The 24,567-nt window shown below is 53.6% G+C and overlaps 1 protein-coding gene across 2 annotated transcripts; it reads left to right on the top strand.

Moving 5' to 3' along the window:
- The first annotated feature begins 188 nt into the window (after window positions 1-188).
- RNF41 (ring finger protein 41) lies at window positions 189-22,876 on the top strand. Of its 2 annotated transcripts, XM_059871721.1 has the most exons (8): window positions 189-292; window positions 2,084-2,199; window positions 8,083-8,195; window positions 10,019-10,290; window positions 11,884-12,019; window positions 14,253-14,356; window positions 19,040-19,432; window positions 20,617-22,876. In XM_059871721.1, the coding sequence occupies exons 3-7, from the start codon at window positions 8,106-8,108 to the stop codon at window positions 19,389-19,391; spliced, it is 954 nt and encodes a 317-aa protein (XP_059727704.1). In that variant the 5' UTR covers window positions 189-292; window positions 2,084-2,199; window positions 8,083-8,105; the 3' UTR covers window positions 19,392-19,432; window positions 20,617-22,876. The 2 variants fall into 2 exon arrangements, with proteins under 2 accessions (XP_059727704.1, XP_059727703.1); XM_059871720.1 differs by lacking the exon at window positions 20,617-22,876 and having other exon boundaries at window positions 19,040-20,080.
- The last annotated feature ends 1,691 nt before the right edge of the window (window positions 22,877-24,567 follow it).

The following is a 24,567-nucleotide window of genomic DNA, read 5'->3' on the forward strand; positions in this document are numbered from 1 at the left end:
GCGGGCACTCCCGGAAGTCCGCGAGCTCAGCCAATCAGAGCGAGGGAAGGCGCGTGACGCGCTGGGCTTTCCACCAATAGCGATACAGAAAGGGCGGGATGATGAGGTTAAGCCCCGCCCCCTTCACACCGCCCCTACCACCGAGTTCCGGCCCGCGCGGCCGGAGCGGCGCTTCCGGCGCGGCACTTCCGGTGCGGCGGGGCCGGGCGGCGGTACCGGGAGGAGGCCGCGGCCGCCGCTGAGCCCCGAGCGGCCCCGAGCGGCCCCGAGCGGGCCGGGCCCGCCGCCCGCGGTACGTGCGGCTGGGGGAGAGGCATCGGAGAGGCCCCCGGGGCGGTGCTTGGGGCTCCCGGGGAGGCCCCGGTAGCACCGGGAGAACGGGGGGAGGAGGCGGGGAAACGTCCATGGAGGAGACCGGGAGAGCCCCGGCGGGGTCAGGGTGGGAGGAGGAGCCCCGGGGCGGTGTCGGTACCGGGGAGCGGCGGAATGAAACGGAACGGAGGCACCGGGGATGGGAAGGGGGAACCGGGAGCGGCTCCGGTCGGGAATTGTCCGGGAGCGGGAATGTGGGGAGAATCCCGGAGAATTTGGGAAAAAAATGTCGAGCATCTGGGGGAAAATCCAGGAAAATTCGGGGCAAAAATCCCGGAGAATTTTGGGAATAATTTGAAGGAATTTGGGGAAAATCCGGAGAAGTTTTGGGAATAAATTGAAGGAAATTTTGGGAATAATTCGGAGGAATTTGGGGAACAATCCCAGAAAAAAATCGGGAGATAATTCAGAGGAGTTTGGGGAACAATCCCCAGGAATTCGGGGGTCAGGCTGAAAGAATTTGGGGGAAATTCCAGAGAAATTTGGGGAAAATTTGGGGAAAATCCAAAATAATTTTAGGGGAACAATCCAGAGGAATTTGGGGAACAATCCAGAAGAATTTGGGGGAAAATCCAGAGAAACTGGGGGGAAATCCAGAGGAATTCTGGGGAGAATCCAGAGGAATTTGGGGAATGTGGGAGCTAAATAAACGAAATAAAAACTCCTCAAATTTCCAGGAATTCTCAGAATTCCCAAATTTCCAGGTGCCCAACCCCCCTGGGCTGGTTTTTCCCGTCGTTGCTGAACCCAAAATAATTTTTCCCATTCGGAATTTTGAGGGGAAAACCTCGGATTTGGGCAGAATTCCAAAGGGAGAAATTCCAGGGATTTTTAGCAGGATGAGGAGGGGCTGTAGAGCTGGGAATGGGGTTGGAATTCCCAAATTTCGGAGCGTGAATCCTTGTGGGAATGGGGTTGGAATTCCCAAATTTCTGAGCCTGGATCCCACTGAGAATTTGGTCTGGAATTCCCAAATTTCTGAGCATGAATCCATGTGGGAATAGGGCCAGAATTCCCAAATTTCTGAGCCTGGATCCTCCTGGGCTGAAATTCCCAAATTTCTGAGTGTGAATCCCACTGGGAATGAGGCTGAAATTCCCAAATTTCTGATCCCTGTAATCCCTACTGGGCTGAAATTCCCAAATTTCTGAGTGTGAATCCCACTGGGAATGAGGCTGAAATTCCCAAATTTCTGATCCCTGTAATCCCTACTGGGCTGGAATTCCCAAATTTCTGAGCTTTGATCCCAGTGGGAATGGGGCCAGAATTCCCAAATTCCTGAGCCTGGATCCTCCTGGCCTGGAATTCCCAAATTTCTGAGTGTGAATCCCACTGGGAATGGGGCCAGAATTCCCAAATTCCTGAGCCTGGATCCTCCTGGCCTGGAATTCCCAAATTTCTGAGTGTGAATCCCACTGGGAATGGGGCCAGAATTCCCAAATTCCTGAGCCTGGATCCTCCTGGCCTGGAATTCCCAAATTTCTGAGTGTGAATCCCTGTGTCCAAGGCTGGTTGGGGGCTCCATTATTCCCAAAATTCCCAAAAAATTCCCCAAAAAATCAGCGCAGGGGGAGGAATTTCTCCCCACGGGTGGCAATTCCAGGTGGGAATTGGCTTTCCCAGGGAATTCCAGCCTGGGGGGAGGCAGGATCTCCCCTCCCCCTCCTCCCCCTCCTGATTTTCCCGTTTTTTTTCTCTTTCCTGGGATCAGATCCGCGCCCTGGGGGAGAGGAGAGGGAAAGATGGGAGAAGCTGGGGAGGAGTTGGCAGCACAGAGTGAGGCCAGCGCTGCCCCGCGTCCTGCCTGGAGGAATTCTGCCACGGGAGGTAAATCCTGGCTCCTTTCCCAGGGGAATTCCTCCAACCCTTCCTCTTGTCCTTTTCCCACGGGAATTCCTCCAACCCTTCCTCTTTTCCTTTTCCTTTTCCCATGGGAATTCCTCCAGTCCTTCCTTTGGTCCTTTTCCTTTTCCCATGGGAATTCCTCCAACCCTTCCTCTTTTCCTTTTTCCCAGGGGAATTCCTCCAGTCCTTCCTCTTTTCCTTTTCCTTTTTCCATGGGAATTCCTCCAACCCTTCCTCTTTTCCTTTTCCTTTTCCCATGGGAATTCCTCCAACCCTTCCTCTTTTCCTTTTTCCCAGGGGAATTCCTCCAGTCCTTCCTCTTTTCCTTTTCCTTTTTCCATGGGAATTCCTCCAACCCTTCCTCTTTTCCTTTTCCTTTTCCCATGGGAATTCCTCCAACCCTTCCTCTTTTCCTTTTTCCCATGGGAATTCCTCCAACCTTTCCTCTTTTCCTTTTCCTTTTTCCATGGGAATTCCTCCAACCCTTCCTCTTTCCTTTTCCTTTTTCCCATGGGAATTCCTCCAGTCCTTCCTTTGGTCCTTTTCCTTTTCCCATGGGAATTCCTCCAACCCTTCCTCTTTTCCTTTTTCCCATGGGAATTCCTCCAACCCTTCCTCTTTTCCTTTTCGTTTTTCCATGGGAATTCCTCCAACCCTTCCTCTTTTCCTTTTTCCCAGGGGAATTCCTCCAACCCTTCCTTTGGTCCTTTTCCTTTTTCCCATGGGAATTCCTCCAACGCTTCCTCTTTTCCTTTTCCTTTTCCCATGGGAATTCCTCCAACCCTTCCTCTTTTCCTTTTTCCCATGGGAATTCCTCCAACCCTTCCTCTTTTCCTTTTCCTTTTTCCATGGGAATTCCTCCAACCCTTCCTCTTTTCCTTTTCCTTTTCCCATGGGAATTCCTCCAGTCCTTCCTTTGGTCCTTTTCCTTTTTCCCAGGGGAATTCCTCCAACCCTTCCTCTTTTCCTTTTTCCATGGGAATCCCTCCAACCCTTCCTCTTGTCCTTTTTCCCAGGGGAATTCCTCCAACCCTTCCTCTTGTCCTTTTTCCCAGGGGAATTCCTCCAACCCTTCTTCTTTTCCTTTTTCCCATGGGAATTTCTCCAACCCTTCCTCTTTTCCTTTTTCCCATGGGAATTCCTCCAACCCTTCCTCTTTTCCTTTTTCCCATGGGAATTTCTCCAACCCTTCCTCTTTTCCTTTTTCCCATGGGAATTCCTCCAACCCTTCCTCTTTTCCTTTTCCCATGGGAATTCCTCCAACCCTTCCTCTTTTCCTTTTTCCATGGGAATTCCTCCAACCCTTCCTCTTTTCCTTTTCCTTTTTCCATGGGAATTCCTCCAACCCTTCCTCTTTTCCTTTTTCCATGGGAATTCCTCCAGTCCTTCCTTTTGTCCTTTTCCTTTTTCCCATGGGAATTCCTCCAACCCTTCCTCTTTTCCTTTTCCCATGGGAATTCCTCCAGTCCTTCCTTTTGTCCTTTTCCTTTTCCCATGGGAATTCCTCCAACCCTTCCTCTTTTCCTTTTTCCAGGGGAATTTCTCCAGTCCTTCCTTTTGTCCTTTTCCTTTTTCCCATGGGAATTCCTCCAACCCTTCCTCTTTTCCTTTTTCCCATGGGAATTCCTCCAACCCTTCCTCTTTTCCTTTTCCTTTTCCCATGGGAATTCCTCCAGTCCTTCCTCTTTTCCTTTTCCTTTTTCCATGGGAATCCCTCCAACCCTTCCTCTTTTCCTTTTCCCATGGGAATTCCTCCAACCCTTCCTCTTTTCCTTTTCCCATGGGAATTCCTCCAACCCTTCCTTTTGTCCTTTTTCCCAGGGGAATTCCTCCAGTCCTTCCTTTTGTCCTTTTCCTTTTTCCATGGGAATTCCTCCAACCCTTCCTTTTGTCCTTTTCCTTTTTCCATGGGAATTCCTCCAACCCTTTCTCTTTTCCTTTTCCCATGGGAATTCCTCCAGTCCTTCCTTTGGTCCTTTTCCTTTTTCCCATGGGAATTCCTCCAACCCTTCCTTTGGTCCTTTTCCTTGCCTTTCCTTTTCTTTCCTTTTTTGGGAATTCCTCCAATCCTCCCTTTTCTCCATGGGAATTTCTCCAATCCTTCCTTTTTTCCTTTTCCATTTCCAAGCTTTTCCTTTTGCCTTGTTTTGAATTCCTCCAACCCTTCCTCTTTTCTTTTTCTTTCTCCTTCTTTGGAAATTCCTCCAATCCTTCTTTTTCCCTTTTTCCTTTCCCTTTTCCTTTCCCTTTTTCCTTTCCCTTTTTCCTTTCCCTTTTTCCCTTTTTCCCTTTTTCCCTTTTTCCCTTTTTCCCTTTTTCCCTTTTTCCCTTTTTCCCTTTTTCCCTTTTTCCTTTCCCTTTTTCCTTTCCCTTTTTCCTTTCCCTTTTTCTTTTCCCTTTTTCTTTTCCCTTTTTCCTTTCCCTTTTTCCCTTCCCTTCCCTTTTATTTTTTGGGAATTTGTCCAATCCTTCCTTTTTTTCCCATGGGAATTCCTCCAATCCCTCCTTTTTTTCTTTTTTCCTTTTTCATTTCCCAATCCTTTTCTTTTTTTCTATTTTCGGGAATTTCTCCAATCCTTCCTTTTTCCATTCTGGAAAACTCTTCTGGGGAGATCCCAGAGGAGTTTTGGGATGAGCCTGGGGAGATCCCAGAGGAATTTTGGGAAGATCCCAGAGGATTTTTGGGGTGAGACTGAGGAGATCCCAGAGGAGTTCTGGGATGAGCCCGGGGAGATCCCAGAGTTTTGGGTTTTGGGAAGATCCCAGAGGAGTTCTGGGATGAGCCTGGGGAGATCCCAAAGGAATTTTGGGAAGATCCCAGAGGATTTTGGGTGTGAATCTGGTGAGACCCCAAAGTTTTGGGTTTTGGGAAGATCCCAGAGTTTGGGATAAACCTGGGGAGATCCCAGAGGAGTTTTGGGGTGAGCCTGGGGAGATCCCAGAGGAGTTTTGGGATGAGCCTGGGGAGATCCCAGAGGAATTTTGGGAAGATCCCAGAGGATTTTGGGGGTGAGTCCAGTGAGACCCCAAAGTTTTGGGTTTTGGGAAGATCCCAGAGTTTGGGATGAACCTGGGGAGATCCCAGAGGAGTTTTGGGAAGATCCCAGAGGATTTTTGGGGTGAGACTGAGGAGATCTCAGAGGAATTTTGGGATGAACCCACTGTGATCCCAGAGTTTTGGGTTTTGGGAAGGTCCCAGAGGAGTTTTGGGATGAGCCTGGGGAGATCCCAGAGGAATTTTGGGAAGATCCCAGAGGATTTTGGGGGTGAGTCTGGTGAGACCCCAAAGTTTTGGGTTTTGGGAAGATCCCAGAGTTTGGGATGAACCTGGGGAGATCCCAGAGGAGTTTTGGGAAGATCCCAGAGGATTTTTGGGGTGAGACTGAGGAGATCCCAGAGGAATTTTGGGATGAGCCCGGGGAGATCCCAGAGTTTTGGGTTTTGGGAAGGTCCCAGAGGAGTTTTGGGATGAGCCTGGGGAGATCCCAAAGGAATTTTGGGAAGATCCCAGAGGATTTTTGGGGTGAGTCTGGTGAGACCCCAAAGTTTTGGGTTTTGGGAAGATCCCAGAGTTTGGGATGAACCTGGGGAGATCCCAGAGGAGTTTTGGGATGAGAGTGAGGAGATCCCAGAGGAGTTTTGGGATGAGCCTGGGGAGATCCCAGAGGAGTTTTGGGAAGATCCCAGAGGATTTTTGGGGTGAGACTGAGGAGATCCCAGAGGAGTTTTGGGATGAGCCTGGGGAGATCCCAGAGGAGTTTTGGGATGAGCCTGGGGAGATCCCAGAGTTTTGGGTTTTGGGAAGGTCCCAGAGGAGTTTTGGGATGAGCCTGGGGAGATCCCAGAGGAATTTTGGGATGAGCCCACTGTGATCCCAGAGTTTTGGGTTTTGGGAAGATCCCAGAGTTTTGGGAAGATCCCAGAGGAGTTTTGGGACAAGCCTGGGGAGATCCCAGAGGAGTTCTGGGGTGGGAGGACGGGCTGTTCCCGGAGCTGTTCCCGGAGCTGGGTTTCTGGGAACACCTGAACTCCAGGGAATGTTCCAGAGCCCTGCAGAGGTGCCTGCCCAGCTGCCCTGGGCTGGGATCTGGGGCCGTTGGTCCTTATCAGACCCTGCAGCTGGGGGGTTTCCCAGGGGTTTGGGAGCTGCCCTGGGGACAGGGAGGGGACAAAGTCACAGCAGGGTCCCCTCACATCTGTCCCTCTGTCAGCAGCTCCTCGGCTGGGGCACATCTGGCCAGGGCTGGGGTGCAGGAGCTGGGCACATCTGGCTGGTGCCAAGGTGTGGGAGCCTGGCACAGCTGGATGTGTCTGGGGGGCCGCGCCTCACTGGCCCCCCCTGAGCCAGCCTGTGCTCCCGGGGTGGGCACAGCTGGAATTCCCGGGATGGGCACAGCTGGAATTCCCGGGGTGGGCACAGCTGGAATTCCCGGGGTGGGTACAGCTGGAATTCCTGAAGGGGGCACAGCTGGAATTCCCGGGGTGGGCACAGCTGGAATTCCCGGGGTGGGTACAGCTGGAATTCCTGAAGGGGGCACAGCTGGAATTCCCGGGGTGGGTACAGCTGGAATTCCTGAAGGGGGCACAGCTGGAATTCCCGGGGTGGGCACAGCTGGAATTCCCGGGGTGGGCACAGCTGGAATTCCTGAGGTGGGCACAGCTGGAATTCCTGAGGTGGGCACAGCTGGAATTCCCGAGGTGGGTACAGCTGGAATTCCTGAAGGGGGCACAGCTGGAATTCCCAGGTCCCCGCACAGCTGGAATTCCCGAGGTGGGCACAGCTGGAATTCCCGGGGTGGGCACAGCTGGAATTCCTGAGGTGGGCACAGCTGTAATTCCCAGGGTGGGCACAGCTGGAATTCCCAGGGTGGGCACAGCTGGAATTCCTGAGGTGGGCACAGCTGGAATTCCCGGGGTGGGCACAGCTGGAATTCCCAGGGTGGGCACAGCTGGAATTCCCGGGTCACCTCCCAGCTCCCGGGGCCCTGTCCCGGTGTCCTCCCCCCCCCTCCTGCCCCTCCCGCTGGGCTTTGGGGTGGGGACTCCTTATCGGGCCTTTGTCACCGCCTTGTCACCGCTTTGTCACCGCCTTTGATGTCGGGGAGGGGCCGAGGGAGCAGCAACGGCCGGGGCAGAGCTCAAGGCCGGCCCTGGAGGAGGGGAAGGGGCTGGAGGAGGGAATTTCCTGGGAATGCCGGGCTGGGAACGCTTCCATTCCCAACGCCCCACGGGCCCAGCTCTGCAAAGCAAGTAAACCACCCCAAAAATCACCCCCAAAACCCCAAATCAAACCCAAAAATGGGAAATTTAGGGTTGTGGTTTTCAGGATTGGGATTTAAAAATCCCATCCCAACCCTTTCCCTGCAGGACCTTGGGCTTCAAACCCTGGTAGATCCCAATCCCAGGGGCTGGAGTGGCTCTGGGAAAACCCAAAAAGTCCCAAGGAACCCAAATTCCTCCCCATCCCTTATCCAAAGGAGCTCCAGAAGAAACTGGTTTGACTCACAACCCCTTCCCAACCCTTTCCTGCAGGACCTTGGAGTTTAAACCCTGGTAGATCCCAGTCCCAGGGGCTGGAATGGCTCTGGGAAGACCCAAAACCCCCAAGGAACCCAAATTTCTCCCCATCCCTGAGCCAGGGGACCCCAAGAAGGGACAGGTTTGACTCAGAAACCCTTTTCCTGTAGGACCTGGGCCTTCCAGCCCTGGTAGATCCCAATCCCAGGGGCTGGAATGGCTCCAGCACCCAAGGGACCCCAATTCCTCCCCATCCCTGAGCCAGGGGACCCCAAGAAGAGACAGGTTTGGCTCAAACCCCGAGGATCTGCCCCATCCGGGGTGTTCTGAGCCGTGCCCGCCCCGCAGGGTTCTGGCGCCGGTGACGAGCGATGGGGTATGATGTAGCTCGGTTCCAGGGGGACGTGGACGAGGACCTGATCTGCCCCATCTGCAGCGGGGTCCTGGAGGAGCCAGTGCAGGTAGGACCCACCTGGCACCAGGGTGGGGTTGGTGGGTGCAGGTAGGACCCACCTGGCACCAGGGTGGGGTTGGTGGGCGCAGAGGTGGCACTCAGGGCTGTCCTGGGGATCAGTTCCATGTTGGCCTCGATGCCCTGGGAGGTTTCCCCACCCCAGCCATTCCATGATTGATCCCATGATCGATCCTATGAATGAGCCCATGATCAATCCTGTGATCAATCCCGTGACTGAAGGAGCAGAGGTGGCACTCAAGGCTCTCTTGGACATCCAGTCCATCCTGGCCTTGACAATCTGGGAAGATTCCCCACCCCATCCCGGGAGGATTCCCCACCCCAGCCTGGGAGGTTCCCCTATCCCAGGAGGATTCCCCATCCTGGAAGGATTCCCCACCCCATCCCGGCAGGTTTCCCCACCCCATCCCAGGAGGTTTCCCCACCCCATCCCAGGAGGATTCCTCATCCTGGGAGGTTCCCCCACCCCATCGCAGCATGATTCCCCACCCCATCCCAGGAGGTTCTCCCACCCCATCTTGGGAGGATTCCCCATCCCAGAATGATTTCCCACCCCATCCCGGGAGGATTCCCCATCCCAGGAGGATTCCCCATCCTGGGAGGTTTCCCCACCCCATCCCAGGACATTTCCCCACCCCAGCCTGGGAGGATTCCCCAGCCTGGGAGAATTCCCCATCCCGGGAGGATTCCCCATCCTGGGAGGTTCCCCCACCCCATCCCGGAAGGATCCCCCCCCCCATCCCAACAGGATCCCCCACCCCATCCTGGCAGGATCCCCCCCCCATCCCGACAGGATCCCCCCCCTCATCCCAGCAGGATCCCCCCCCCCCCATCCCGGCAGGATTCCCCCCCCCCATCCCGGCAGGATCCCCCCGCCCCATCCCGACAGGATCCCCCACCCCATCCCGACAGGATTCCCCCCCCATCCCGACAGGATCCCCCCCCCATCCTGGCAGGATTCCCCCACCCATCCCGACAGGATCCCCCTCCCCATCCCGACAGGATCCCCCCCCCCCCCCCCCCATCCTGGCAGGATTCCCCCCCCCATCCCGACAGGATTCCCCCCCCATCCCAACAGGATCCCCCATCCCAGCAGGATCCCCCCCCATCCCGGCAGGATCCCCCCCCAATCCCGGCAGGATCCCCCTCCCCATCCCAGCAGGATCCCCCCCCATCCCAGCAGGATCCCCCCCCCATCCCAACAGGATCCCCCCCCCATCCCGGCAGGATCCCCCCCCATCCCAGCAGGATCCCCCCCCATCCCGACATGATCCCCTCCCCATCCCGGCAGGATCCCCACCCCATCCCAGCAGGATCCCCACCCCATCCCGGCAGGATCCCCCCCCATCCCAGCAGGATCCCCTCCCCATCCCGACAGGATCCCCCTCCCCATCCCGACAGGATCCCCCACCCCATCCCAGCAGGATCCCCCTCCCCATCCCGGCAGGATCCCCCCCCCATCCCAGCAGGATCCCCCCCCATCCCAGCAGGATCCCCCTCCCCATCCCAGCAGGATCCCCCCCCATCCCGTCAGGATCCCCACCCCATCCCGACGCGATCTCCCCCCCCCCCATCCCGTCAGGATCCCCCTCCCCATCCCAGCAGGATCCCCCCCCCCATCCCAGCAGGATCCCCCACCCCATCCCAGCAGGATCCCCCACCCCATCCCGGCAGGATCCCCCACCCCATCCCGACAGGATCCCCACCCCATCCCGACAGGATCCCCACCCCAATCCTGGCAGGATCCCCCCCCCATCCCGTCAGGATCCCCCCCAGCCGTGCCCCGCGTGACGCCGGCGCCGTTCCCCGCAGGCCCCGCACTGCGAGCACGCCTTCTGCAATGCCTGCATCACGCAGTGGTTCTCGCAGCAGCAGACGTGCCCCGTGGACCGCAGCGTGGTGACGGTGGCCCACCTGCGCCCGGTGCCGCGGATCATGCGGAACATGCTCTCCAAGCTGCAGATCACCTGCGACAACGCCGTCTTCGGCTGCACGGCCGTCGTGCGCCTCGACAACCTCATGGCTCACCTCAACGACTGCGAGCACAACCCCAAGCGCCCCGTCACCTGCGAGCAGGGATGCGGGTGAGGGCGGGCACGGGGCGGGGATGGTCGGGGAACAGGCACAGGAATGGCGCTGGGATCGCCCTGGGATGGACACAGGGTGGACACAGGGTGGGGATGGTCATGGAACAGGCACAGGAATGGTGCTGGGATGGGCCCTGGGATGGACACAGGGTGGGCACAGGGTGGGGATGGTCATGGAATGGGCACAGGAATGGCGCTGGGATGAGCCATGGGATGGACACAGGGTGGGCATGGGGCGGGCACGGGGTGGGGATGGTCGTGGAACGGGCACAGGAATGGCGCTGGGATCGCCCTGGGATGGGCACTGGGATGGACACAGGGTGGGCACGGGGCGGGGATAGTTATGGAACAGGCACAGGAATGGCTCTGGGATGAGCCATGGGATGGACACAGGGTGGGCACGGGGTGGGCACAGGGCGGGGATGGTCGTGGAACGGGCACAGGAATGGTGCTGGGATGAGCCATGGGATGGACACAGGGTGGACACAGGGTGGGGATGGTCGTGGAACAGGCACAGGAATGGTGCTGGGATGGGCCCTGGGATGGACACAGGGTGGGCACGGGGTGGGCACAGGGTGGGGATGGTCGTGGAACGGGCACAGGAATGGTGCTGGGATCGCCCTGGGATGGACACGGGGTGGGCACAGGGTGGGGATGGTCATGGGATGTGCATTGGCATGGTCACAGGATGGGCATGGAATGGGCACTGGGATGGGCACTGGGATGGATACAGGATGGGCATGGGGTGGGGATGGACGCAGGATGGGCACTGGGATAGACATGGGTTGGGCACAGGGTGGCCATGGAATGGCCAAAGGAATGGCCCTGGCATGGTCATGGAGGAGGCACTGGAATGGCCCTGGGATGGGCATGGATGGGCACTGGAATGGACACGGGATGGGCCCTGGAATGGACACAGGATGGGCATGGGGATAGACATGGCATGGCCATGGGTTGGGCATAAGGTGGCCATGGAATGGCCAAAGGAATGGCCCTGGGATGGACACGGGATGGGCCCTGGGATGGACACAGAAGGGGCACTGGGATGGGCACAGAGTGGGCATGGAATGGGCACTGGGATGGGCACAGGATGGCCCTGGGATGAGGATGACCCTGGGATGGGCACTGGGATGGACACGGGATGGTCGTGGCCGTGGAATGGGCACAATATGGACACTGGGATGGGCACAGGATGGACATGGGATGGGGATGGACATGGCATGGCTGTGGAATGGGCACAGGATGGGCACTGGGGCTGCTCTGGGATGGACACAGGATGGCCTTGTAATGGATATGGGACGAGGATGGCCATGAAACAGGCACAGGATGGCACCAGGATGGACACAGGAAGGGCCCTGGCATGGGACACCTCCAGGAGAGGTTCAGGGTGGACCTCAGCAGGAATTTCCTCCTGGAAAGAGCTGTCAGGCTTTAGAACTTCTCAGCAAGGCAGCCAAGAAGAAAAAAACCCATTTATTCCCCAAATCCTCCCCCAGCCTGTCACTCAGAGGCTTTCCACAGCTGGATTACCTCTGGAAGGTGTAAATCCCCCTAATTTGGAGTCTCCCCTTTTTTCCTGGCTCCTGGCAGGTTGGAGATGCCCAAGGATGAGCTGCCCAACCACAACTGCATCAAGCACCTGCGCTCGGTGGTGCAGCAGCAGCAGACGAGGATCGCCGAGCTGGAGAAAACCTCAGCAGAGCACAAGCACCAGCTGGCTGAGCAGGTGGGCCAGCAGCACCTGGAAGGGCAGATTTGGGGGGTTGGGAACTGAAATCCCAAAAAAAAAATGGGGGAGAAGTGGCTGGGGGAAGGTTTGGGCTGAGTGGGATTGGGCTGGGCCACCCTGGGGGCTCCAGAAATACAAAAATCCCCCCAAAAAATCAAAACAAGTCTGTGGGGAGGTGTGGGCTGAGTGTGGTTCTGTGGGATTGGGCCAGCAGCACCTGGAAGGGCAGATTTGGGGGGTTGGGAACTGAAATCCCAAAAAAAAATGGGGGAGAAGTGGTTGGGGGAAGGTTTGGGCTGAGTGGGATTGGGCTGGGCCGTTCTAGGGGCTCTAGAAATATAAAAATTTTAAAAAAAGCCAAAAAAAAGGCTGTGGGGAGGTGTGGGCTGAGTGTGACTCACCAGGAGTGGGCCAGCAGCACCTGGAAGGGCAGATTTGGGGTGTTGGGAACTGAAATCCCAAAAAAAAAGGGGGGAGAAGTGGTTGGGGGAAGGTTTGGGCTGAGTGGGATTGGGCTGGGCCATGCTGGGGGCTCCAGAAATACAAAAATTTTTTAAAAAGCCAAAAAAAGGCTGTGGGGAGGTGTGGGCTGAGTGTGGCTCTGTGGGATTGGGCCAGCAGCAGCTGGAAGGGCAGATTTGGGGTGTTGGGAACTGAAATCCCAAAAAAAAAAATGGGAGAGAAGTGGTTGGGGGAAGGTTTGGGCTGAGTGGGATTGGGCTGGGCCATGCTGTGGGCTCTAGAAATCCCAAAATCCCCCCCAAAAAATTCCAAAAATTCCCCAAAAATTAAAAAAAAATCCCCAAAAAAAGGCTGTGGGGAGGTGTGGGCTGAGTGTGGCTCTGGGGGTTGGGCTACCTCATGCTGGGGGCTCCAGAAATCCCAAAATCCCCCAAAAAAATCCCCTGAAAGTCCCCAAAAACCAGGAAAAAATGTGCTGAGGGGAGCAGTGGATTGAGTGTGGTTCTGTGGGATTGCTTGGGCCACACTGGTGACTCCAGAAATCCCAAAATCCCCCCAAAAAATCCCAAAAAAATCCCAAAAAACCAGGAAAAAATGTGCTGAGGGGAGCAGTGGGTTGAGTGTGGCTCTGCAGGGATTGGTTGAGCCACACTGGGGGCTCCAGAAATCCCAAAATCCCCCCAAAAAATCCAAAAATCCCCCCAAAAAACCAGCTGTGGGGAGGTGTGGGCTGAGTGTGGCTCTGTGGGATTGGGCTACTCCGTGCTGGGGGCTCCAGAATCCCCCAAAAATCCCCCAAAAATAAAAAAAAAAACAGGAAAAAATGTGCTGAGGGGAGCAGTGGGTTGAGTGTGGCTCTGTGGGATTGCTTGGGTCACACTGGTGACTCCAGAAATCCCAGAATCCCCCAAAAAATCCCAAAAAAATCCCAAAAAACCAGGAAAAAATGTGCTGAGGGGAGCAGTGGTTTGAGTGTGGCTCTGCAGGGATTGGTTGAGCCACACTGGGGGCTCCAGAAATCCCAAAATCCCCCCAAAAAATCCCCAAAAATATCCCAAAAAAACCAGCTGTGGGGAGGTGTGGGCTGAGTGTGGCTCTGGGGGATTGGGCTACTCCATGCTGGAGGCTCCAGAAATCCCAAAATCCCCCAAAAAATCCCAAAAAACCAGGAAAAAATGTGCTGAGGAGAAGGTGTGGGCTGAGTGTGGCTCTGTGGGATTGCTTGGGCCACACTGGTGACTCCAGAAATCCCAAAATCTCCCCAAAAAATCCAAAAATATCCCAAAAAAAACAGCTGAGGGGAGGTGTGGGCTGAGTGTGGCTCTGTGGGATTGGGCTACTCCGTGCTGGGGGCTCCAGAAACCCCAAAATCCCCAAAAAATCCCCAAAAGATCCCAAAAAACCAGGAAAAAATGTGCTGAGGGGAGCAGTGGTTTGAGTGTGGCTCTGCAATAATTTTCAATGTTGTAAAATATCTGATTTATTTCAAGGATATAAGTCACATCTGGTAGTAGTTATTATTTATTGATCTAATAAGTTTTAAAGTCTTCATTCGAAGTATTTATTTATGTTTATATTTGTGTTTATCATCTTTGTAAGATTTAAAGAAAAGGGGAAAAACGAGGGGCGGGTTTGGGTTCTGAGGCACCAAAAAATGGGGGAAAAAAAAGGGTAAATTTTTACTGCTGGGACGCCAAAATCCTCACAAAAAAAAAGGAAAAAAAAGGGATAATTCTTATTCTAAATCAAATTTTCCTTACCTTGGCAGAAGAGGGACATCCAGCTGCTCAAGGCCTACATGAGGGCGATCCGCAGCGTCAACCCCAACCTGCAGAACCTGGAGGAGACCATCGAGTACAACGAGATCCTGGAGTGAGTGCCGCGCCTCGGGGCGCCGGGAAAGCTGGCATTTCTGGGGAAATTCATCCATTTCTGAGGGAAATTCATCCATTTCTGGGGAAATTCATCCATTTCTGGGGGAAATTCATCCATTTTTGAGGGAAATTCATCCATTTCTGAGGGAAATTCATCCATTTCTGAGGGAAATTCGTGGCTTTTGGAGGGAAATTTGTTGGTTTCAGAGAGGAATTTCTAATTTTTTGAGGGAAATTCATCATTTTTTGAGGGAAATGTTATTATTTTTGAGGGAAATTTGTCATTTTTTGAGGGAAATTTGTTGGTTTCAAGGGAAATGTGTTGATTTCTGAGGGAAATTTTATTATTTATGAGGGAAGTGAGTAATTTTTTGAGGGAAATTTTTCCATTTTTGAGGGAAATTTGTCATTTTTTGAGGGAAATTCGTCAATTTTTGAGGGAAATTCTATTATTTCTGAGGGAAATTCATCCATTTCTGAGGGAAATTCATCCATTTCTGGGGGAAATTCATCCATTTCTGGGGAAATTCATCCATTTCTGAGGGAAATTCATCCATTTTTGAGGAAATTCATCCATTTCTGAGGGAAATTCATCCATTTCTGGGGAAATTCATCCATTTCTGGGGGAAATTCATCCATTTCTGGGGAAATTCATCAATTTCTGGGGAAATTCAACCACTTATGGGGGAAATTCATCCATTTCTGAGGGAAATTCATCCATTTCTGAGGGAAATTCTATTATTTTTGAGGGAAATTCATCCATTTCTGAGGGAAATTCGTGGCTTTTGGAGGGAAATTTGTTGGTTTCAGAGAGGAATTTCTAATTTTTTGAGGGAAATTCCTCATTTTTTGAGGGAAATGTTATTATTTTTGAGGGAAATTTGTCATTTTTTGAGGGAAATTTGTTGGTTTCAAGGGAAATGTGTTGATTTCAGAGGGAAATTTTATTATTTATGAGGGAAGTTAGTCATTTTTTGAGGGAAATTTTTCCATTTTTGAGGGAAATTTGTCATTTTTTGAGGGAAATTCGTCAACTTTTGAGGGAAATTCTATTATTTCTGAGGGAAATTCATCCATTTTTGAGGGAAATTCATCCATTTTTGAGGGAAATTCATCCATTTCTGGGGGAAATTCATCCATTTCTGAGGGAAATTCATCCATTTCTGGGGAAATCCATCCATTTCTGGGGAAATCGATCCATTTCTGGGGAAATTCATCCATTTTTGAGGGAAATTCATCCATTTCTGGGGAAATTCATCCATTTCTGGGGAAATTCATCCATTTCTGGGGAAATTCATCCATTTTTGAGGGAAATTCTATTATTTTTGAGGGAAATTCATCCATTTCTGGGGAGATTCATCCATTTCGGGGGAAATTCATCCATTTCTGAGGGAAATTCATCCATTTCTGGGGAAATTCATCCATTTCTGGGGAAATTCATCCATTTCTGAGGGAAATTCATCCATTTCTGGGGGAAATTCATCCATTTCTGAGGGAAATTCATCCATTTCTGGGGAAATTCATCCATTTCTGGGGGAAATTCATCCATTTCTGGGGAAATTCATCCATTTCTGAGGGAAATTCATCCATTTTTGAGGGAAATTCATCCATTTCTGAGGGAAATTCATCCATTTCTGGGGGAAATTCATCCATTTCTGAGGGAAATTCATCCATTTCTGGGGGAAATTTGTTGCTTTTTGAGGGAAATTCATCAATTTTTGAGGGAAATTCATCCATTTTTGAGGGAAATTTGTCGGTTTTGAGGGTAATTCTTTAATTTTTGAGGGAAATTCTTTAATTTTTGATGGAAATTCTATTATTTCTGAGGGAAATTCATCAATTTTTGAGGGAAATTCTACTATTTTTGAGGGAAATTCATCCATTTTTGAGGGAAATTCTATAATTTCTGAGGGAAATTCATCCTTTTTTGAGGGAAATTTGTCATTTTTTGAGGGAAATTTGTCATTTTTTGAGGGATATTCTTCCATTTTTGAGGAAAATTCATCCATTTTTGAGGGAAATTTGTGGCTTTTTGAGGGAAATTTGTCGGTTTCGAGGGAAATTCTTTAATTTTTGAGGGAAATTCATCAATTTTTTGAGGGAAATTTGTCATTTTTTGAGGGAAATTCATCAATTTTTGAGGGAAATTCGTCATTTTTTGAGGGAAATTTGTCAGTTTTTGAGGGAAATTTGTCAGTTTTTGAGGGAAATTTGTAGGTTTTGGGGGGAAATTCATCCAATTTTGAGGGAAATTTGTAGGTTTCGAGGGAAATTTGTGGCTTTTTGAGGGAAATTCTTTAATTTTTGAGGGAAATTCATCCATTTTTGGGGGAAATCTGTCATTTTTTGAAGGAAGTTTGTGGCTTTTTGAGGAAATTCATCAATTTTTGAGGGAAATTTGTCATTTTTAGGGGGAAATTTGTCGTTTTTTGAGGGAAATTAATCGGTTTTTGAGGGAAATGTCTAGGTTTCAGAGAGGAATTCCTAATTTTTTGGGGGAAATTCATCCATTTTTGAGGGAAATTCATCAGTTTTTGAGGGAAATTCATCAATTTTTGAGGGAAATTCATCATTTTTTGAGGGAAATTTGTGGCTTTTTGAGAGAAATTCTATTATTTTTGAGGGAAATTCATCGATTTTTGAGGGAAATGTATAGGTTTTAGGGGGGATTTGTCATTTTCTGAGGGAAATTTGTTGTTTTTTGAAGGAAATTTGTTGATTTTTGAGGGAATTTCCGTGATCCCACCCCATCCCTGACCCCTGAGTGTGTCCTGAGCTGCCTGAACCCCCAAAAATGCACCCCAAACCCCCAACCCTGACCCCCATGTGCCCCCTAAGGTGTGTGAACCCCCACAATCCCACCCCAAACCCCATCCCTGACCCCACTGTGCCCCCCCAGGTGTGAGAACCCCCACAATCCTACCCCAAAATCCCCCCTCCCTGACCCCGTTATGCTCCCTAAGGTGGGTGAACCCCCACAGTTCCATGATCCCACCCCATCCCTGACCCCACTGTGTCCCCTAAGGTGGGTGAACCCCCACAATCCCACCCCCTCCATGACCCCTGTATGCCCCCCCAGGTGTGTGAACCCCCACAATTCCACGATCCTACCCCATCCCAGACCCCGCTGTGCCCCCCCAGCTGACTGAACCCCCACAATCCCACCCCAAACCCCCTCCCTGACCCCATTATCTCCTCCCAGCTGGCTGAACCCCCACAATTCCACAATCCCACCCCCTCCCTGACCCCATTATGCCCCCACAGGTGTGTGAACACCCACAATCCCACCCCAAAATCCCCCCTCCCTGACCCCTGTATGCCCCCTAAGGTGGGTGAACCCCCACAGTTCCATGATCCCACCCCATCCCTGACCCCACTGTGCCCCCCCAGGTGTGTGAACCCCCACAATCCCACCCCAGTCCCCCCTCCCTGACCCCTGTGTGCCCCCCCAGGTGTGTGAACCCCCACAGTTCCACGATCCCACCCCATCCCAGACCCCCATGTGCCCCCCCAGGTGGGTGAATCCCCACAATCTCACCCCAAACCCCCCTCCCAGACCCCTGTATGCTCCCTAATGTGTGAGAACCCCCACAATCCCACCCCAATCCCCCTCCCTGACCCCGCTGTGCCCCCCCAGGTGGGTGAACCCCCACAATCCCACCCCAAACCCCCATCCCTGACCCCGCTGTGCCCCCCAGCTGGGTGAACCCCCACAATTCCACAATCCCACCCCCTCCCTGACCCCGCTGTGCCCCCCAGGTGGGTGAACCCCCACAATCCCACCCCAGACCTTCATCCGTGACCCCTCTGAGTGTCCTGAGCTGGCTGAACCCCCACAATCCCACCCCAAACCCCCTCCCTGACCCCTGTATGCCCCCTAAGGTGGGTGAACCCCCACAGTTCCATGATCCCACCCCCTCCCTGACCCCGTTGTGTCCCCCAGGTGGGTGAACCCCCACAATCCCACCCCAAACCCCCCTCCATGACCCCTCTGAGTGTCCTGAGCTGGCTGAACCCCCACAAATGCACCCCAAACCCCATCCCTGACTCCTGTATACCCCCTAGCTGGGTAAATCTCCCCAACTCCACAATCCCACCCCATCCCAGACCCCATTATACCCCCTAAGGTGGGTGAACCCCCACAATCCCACCCCAGTCCCCCCTCCCTGACCCCGCTGTGGCCCCCCCAGGTGGGTGAACCCCCACAGTTCCATGATCCCACCCCATCCCAGACCCCTATATGCCCCCCCTAAGGTGGGTGAACCCCCACAGTTCCACAATCCCACCCCCTCCCTGACCCCTGTATGCCCCCCAGGTGTGTGAACCCCCACAATCCCACCCCAAACCCCATCCCTGACCCCATTATGCCCCCCCAGCTGACTGAACTCCCACAATCCTACCCCAATCCCCCCTCCCTGACCCCGTTATCTCCCCCCAGCTGACTGAACCCCCACAGTTCCACAATCCCACCCCATCCCTGACCCCATTATGCCCCCCAGGTGGGCGAACCCCCACAATCCCACCCCAAACCCCCTCCCTGACCCCGCTGTGCCCCCCCAGGTGGGTGAACCCCCACAATCCCACCCCAAACCCCCTCCCTGACCCCACTGTGCCCCCCAGGTGTGAGAACCCCCACAATCCCACCCCAAACCCCCTCCCTGACCCCGCTGTGCCCCCCCAGGTGGGTGAACTCCCTGCAGCCGGCGCGGGTGACGCGCTGGGGCGGCATGATCTCCACGCCGGACGCGGTGCTGCAGGCGGTGATCAAGCGCTCGCTGGTGGAGAGCGGCTGCCCGGCGTCCATCACCAACGAGCTGATCGAGAACGCCCACGAGCGCAACTGGCCCCAGGGGCTGGCCACGCTGGAGACGCGGCAGATGAACCGGCGCTACTACGAGAACTACGTGGCCAAACGCATCCCCGGCAAGCAGGCCGTGGTGGTGATGGCCTGCGAGAACCAGCACATGGGCGAGGACATGGTGCTGGAGCCGGGGCTCGTCATGATTTTCGCTCACGGAGTGGAGGAGATCTGAGAGAAGTGCACCTCGGGATGGCAGGGGGGTTGGGGTTGTGAGTTTTTGGTTGTGGAGGAGATCTGAAAATAATCCAACTCGGGACAGCAGGGGTTTCCTGGGCTTGGGTTTCTTGCTCATGGAGTGGATCCAACCTGGCACATCAGGGGTCTCCTGGACTTGGGTTTCTTGCTCATGGAGTGGAGGAGATCTGAGAGAAATTCACCTCGGGATGGCAGGGGGGTTGGGGTTGTGGTTTTTTGGTTGTGGAGGAGATATGAAAATAATCCAACCTGGGACAGCAGGGGTTTCCTGGACCTGGGTTTTTTGCTCATGGAGTGGAGGAGATCCAAAAATAATCCAACTCGGGACAGCAGGGGTTTCCTGGATTTGGGTTTCTTGCTCATGGAGTGGAGGAGATCTGGGAGAAATGCACCTCGGGATGGCAGGGGGGTTGGGGTTGTGAGTTTTAGGTTGTGGAGGAGATCTGAAAAAAATCCAACCTGGGACAGCAGGGGTTATCTGGACCTGGGTTTTCTGCTCATGGAGTGGATCCAACCTGGCACATCAGGGGTTTCCTGGACTTGGGTTTCTTGCTCATGGAGTGGAGGAGATCTGAGGGAAATTCACCTTGGGATGGCAGGGGGGTTTTGGGCTTGTGATTTTTTGGTCATGGAGGAGATCTGAAAAAAATCCAACTCGGGACAGCAGGGGTTTCCTGGACTTGGGTTTTTCGCTCATGGCATGGAGGAGATCTGAGAGAAATCCACCTTGGGATGGCAGGGGGGTTTTGAGGTTGTGATTTTTGGTCATGGAGGAGATCTAAAAAAAATCCAACTCAGGACAGCAGGGGTTATCTGGACCTGGGTTTTCTGCTCATGGAGTGGATCCAACTTGGCACATCAGGGGTCTCCTGGATTTGGGTTTCTTGCTCATGGAGTGGATCCAATCTGGGACAGCAGGGGTTTCCTGGACTTGGGTTTCTTGCTCATGGCATGGAGGAGATCTGGGAAAAATCCACCTTGGGATGGCAGGGGGGTTGGGGTTGTGATTTTTAGGTCATGGAGGAGATCTGAAAAAAATCCAACCTGGGACAGCAGGGGTTTCCTGGACCTGGGTTTTCTGCTCATGGAGTGGATCCACCTTGGGACAGCAGGGGTTTCCTGGATTTGGGTTTCTTGCTCATGGAGTGGAGGAGATCTGAGGGAAATCCACCTTGGGATGGCAGGGGGGTTGGGCTTGTGAGTTTTTGGTCATGGAGGAGATATGAAAATAATCCAACCTGGGACAGCAGGGGTCTCCTGGACTTGGGTTTTCTGCTCATGGAGTGGATCCAACCTGGCACATCAGGGGTTTCCTGGATTTGGGTTTTTCACTCATGGCATGGAGGAGATCTGAGAAAAATCCACCTTGGGATGGCAGGGGGGTTGGGGTTGTGATTTTTTGGTCATGGAGGAGATATGAAAATAATCCAACCTGGGACAGCAGGGGTTATCTGGATTTGGGTTTTTCGTTCATGGCATGGAGGACATCCAAAAATAATCCAACCTGGGACATCAGGGGTCTCCTGGACTTAGGTTTCTTGCTCATGGAGTGGAGATCTTAGAGATATGCACCTTGGGATGGCAGGGGGGTTGGGGTTGGGATTTTTAGGTTGTGGAGGAGATCTGAAAAAAATCCAACCTGGGACAGCAGGGGTTTCCTGGACCTGGGTTTTTTGCTCATGGAGTGGAGGAGATCTGAGAAAAATCCAACTCCGGGTTGGTGGGAGTTTCCTGGAGTTGGATTTTTGGGGTTGTGACTTTTGGTCATGGAGGAGATGTGAAAAAAATCCAATTTGGGATGGCAGGGGTTTCCTGGACCTGGGTTTTAGGGCTCATGATTTTCACTCATGTCATGGAGATCTGAGAAAAATCCACCTCAGGATGGTGGGGGATTTTTGGGGTTGTGATTTTCGGTCATGGCGTGGAGATCCAAAAATAATCCTCCTCAGGATGGTGGGGGTTTCCTGGATATGGGATTTTTGGGGTTGTGATTTTTGCTCATGGCTTGGAAATCTGAGAAAAATCCAGTTTGGGATGGTGGGGGTTTACTGGACTTGGAGGGTTTGTGATTTTCACTCGTGGCACGGAGCAGATCTGAAAAAAATCCAGCTCCAGGATGGCAGGGGTTTCCTGGAGTTGGGATTTTTAGGGTTGTGATTTTTGTTCATGGTGTGGAGACCCAAAAATATTCCACCTCGGAATGGCTGGGGTTTCCTGGATTTGGGATTTTTGGGGTTGTGATTTTTGCTCATGGCATGGAGATCAGAAAAATCCTCCTCAGGATGGTGGGGGTTTCCTGGATTTGGGGTTTTTGGGGTTGTGATTTTTGCTCATGGTGTGGAGATCCAAAAATAATCCTCCTCAGGATGGTGGGGGTTTCCTGGATTTGGGGTTTTGGGGTTGTGATTTTTGCTCGTGGCATGGAGGAGATCTGAAAACAATCAATGGTTCCTCCACCTCGGGATGGTGGGGGTGTCCTGGACTTGGATTTTTAGGGTTTGTGATTTTCCCTCATGGCCTGAAAATCTGAGAAAAATCCACCCGGGATGGCAGGGATTTCCTGGATTTGGGATTTTTGGGGTTGTGATTTTTGCTCATGGCATGGAAATCAGAAAAATCCTCCTCAGGATGGCGGAGCTTTCCTGGAGTTGGGTTTTTGGGGTTGTGATTTTTGCTCGTGGCATGGAGGAGATCTGAAAACAATCAATGGTTCCACCACCTCGGGATGGTGGGGGTGTCCTGGACTTGGATTTTTAGGGTTTGTGATTTTCCCTCACGGCATGAAAATCTGGAGATCTGACAAAAAACCCTGCTCAGGACAGCCGGGGTTTCCTGGACTGGGATTTTTGGGGTTCCCTGCTGGACTGGACCCCTTTCAGCAGAGGGGGGCTGGGGGCTCCACGCCCTGCCAGACCCCTGGGGGGTCCCCCAAACCCCAGCAAGCTCCATCTCCTCACCCCCTCTGCATTCCCACCTGGCCTGGTGTCCCCTGATGGCACTGCTGGTGTCACCAGCCCTGCAGTGAGGGGTCCTTGGCCTTGGGGACCCTCCTGTCCCCTCTCTTCGTGCATGCCCCGTTCCCTGGCCCCAGGAGCATCTCCCACCTCCTCCCAGCCCGTGTTTGGCTCTGCTTTCTCCACCCTTGGTGTTATTTTTCCAGACACTCGTGATTGTGGTTCTGTATTTTTATTTTTATTTCTTTTTGTACTTCAATTTTTTTTTTTTTTTTACCTTTTCTTATTTTTACTCTCCCTTTTTATTTGATTTTTCCAAGTAACCCTGGGCAGGCACCTCTAGCCTGGGTCCGTGGGACTCGTTGGGAATTTAATTTAATTTATTTGCATTTATTTTGTTGGATTTTTTTTTTTTTTTTACCATTGTTTCTCCTCCGGTGTCAGTCCCGGCAGATCCGGCGGGAGGCAGGGATTGAAGTGATCAATAAACAGAATTCTGGTTGCTTTATCCCCATTTTTATCCCCATTTTGGGGGCCTCCTCCTGCACCCCAAAACCCTCCCCGTGTCGGGGGGCTCAGTCTTGGGGTAAAAATGGGTGGGTTTGGGATCCTGGGGGGATCTGGGGATCCATAAATGTCACTCCTGGGAGGGAACGGGGGTGGCTGAGGGTCCTGGGGGGATCCCCCTGCCCTGGAGCCCCCCAGATGTGCTCCCCAAAAAGGATGAACCTGTTCCCCTTGTGCCCACCCCTAAAAGAGACTGGAGCAGAGTGGGGTTCCCTCTTCTGCCCTTAAAAAGATCTGAGAGTAGAGGGGGGTCCTCACTGTTCCCACCCCAAAAAGAGCTGGGACTGGGACTGGGGGTCCCCACCCCAAAAAGAGCTGGGACTGGGGCTGGGGGGTCCCTACCCCTTAAAGAGATGGGACTGGGGGTCTCCACCCCAAAAAGAGCTGGGACTGGGACTGGGGGGTCCCCACCCCAAAAAGAGCTGGGACTGGGACTGGGGGGGTCCCCACCCCTAAAAGAGCTGGGACTGGGGGTCTCCACCCCAAAAAGAGCTGGGACTGGGGGGTCCCCACCCCTAAAAGAGACAAGGGGTGGGACTGGGGGGTCCCTACCCCTAAAAGAGACAAGGGGTGGGACTGGGGGGTCCCTACCCCAAAAAGAGCTGGGATTTGGGGGGTCCTCAACCCAAAAAGAGCTGGGATTGGGGGGTCCCCACCCCTAAAAGAGACGGGGGGTGGGACTGGGGGGTCCCTACCCCAAAAAGAGCCAGGACCACAGAGGGGTCCCTGATGTTCCCACCCCAAAAAGAGCTGGGACTGGGGATCCCCACCCCAAAAAGAGCTGGGACTGGGACTGTGGGGTCCCCACCCCAAAAAGAGCTGAGATTGGGGGGGTACTCAACCCAAAAAGGACTGGGACTGGGACTGGGACTGGGACTGGGACTGGGGGGGTCCCCACCCCTATAAGAGACGGGGGGTGGGACTGGGGGGTCCCCACCCCAAAAAGAGATGGGACTGGGACTGGGGGGTCCCTACCCCAAAAAGAGATGGGACTGGGACTGTGGGGTCCCTACCCCAAAAAGAGATGGGACTGGGACTGGGGGGTCCCCACCCCAAAAAGAGATGGGACTGGGACTGGGGGGTCCCTACCCCAAAAAGAGATGGGACTGGGACTGGGGGGTCCCCACCCCAAAAAGAGATGGGACTGGGACTGGGGGGTCCCTACCCCAAAGAGAAGAAGGGACCAGAGTGGGGCTCCCACTTCTGCCCTTAACAAGACCAGAGAGTACAGGGGGGTCCCCACTGTTCGCACCCCCGAAGGAGCTGGGACTGGGGCTGGGGGTCCCTGCTGCTCCCGCCCCTAAAGGAGCCGGGATTAGAGGGGGGGTCCCCATTATTCCCAACCCTAAAAGAGCCGGTACCGGGGCTTGGGGACTCTCCGATCCTCCCACCGTTAAAGGAGCCGGTACCGGAGGCAGAGCGCGTGTTTTGCCCGCTGCTGCCGCCGTTAAGAGCCGGTAACCGAGCGAGGATCCCCCGTTAGAAGAGCTGGGACCTGTGGGGAGGTCCCCGTTGTTCCTGCCGTTAAAGGAGCCGGTACCGGGACTTGCGGGATCTGTGGTGTTCCTGCCGTTAAGGGAGCCGGTACCGGAGGCTGACAGTGTGTTGTCCCCGCTGTTCCCGCCGTTAAAG

This window comes from Haemorhous mexicanus, chromosome 33 (genome assembly GCF_027477595.1).
Source record: "Haemorhous mexicanus isolate bHaeMex1 chromosome 33, bHaeMex1.pri, whole genome shotgun sequence".
In the NCBI taxonomy this organism is placed as follows: Eukaryota; Metazoa; Chordata; class Aves; order Passeriformes; family Fringillidae; genus Haemorhous; species Haemorhous mexicanus.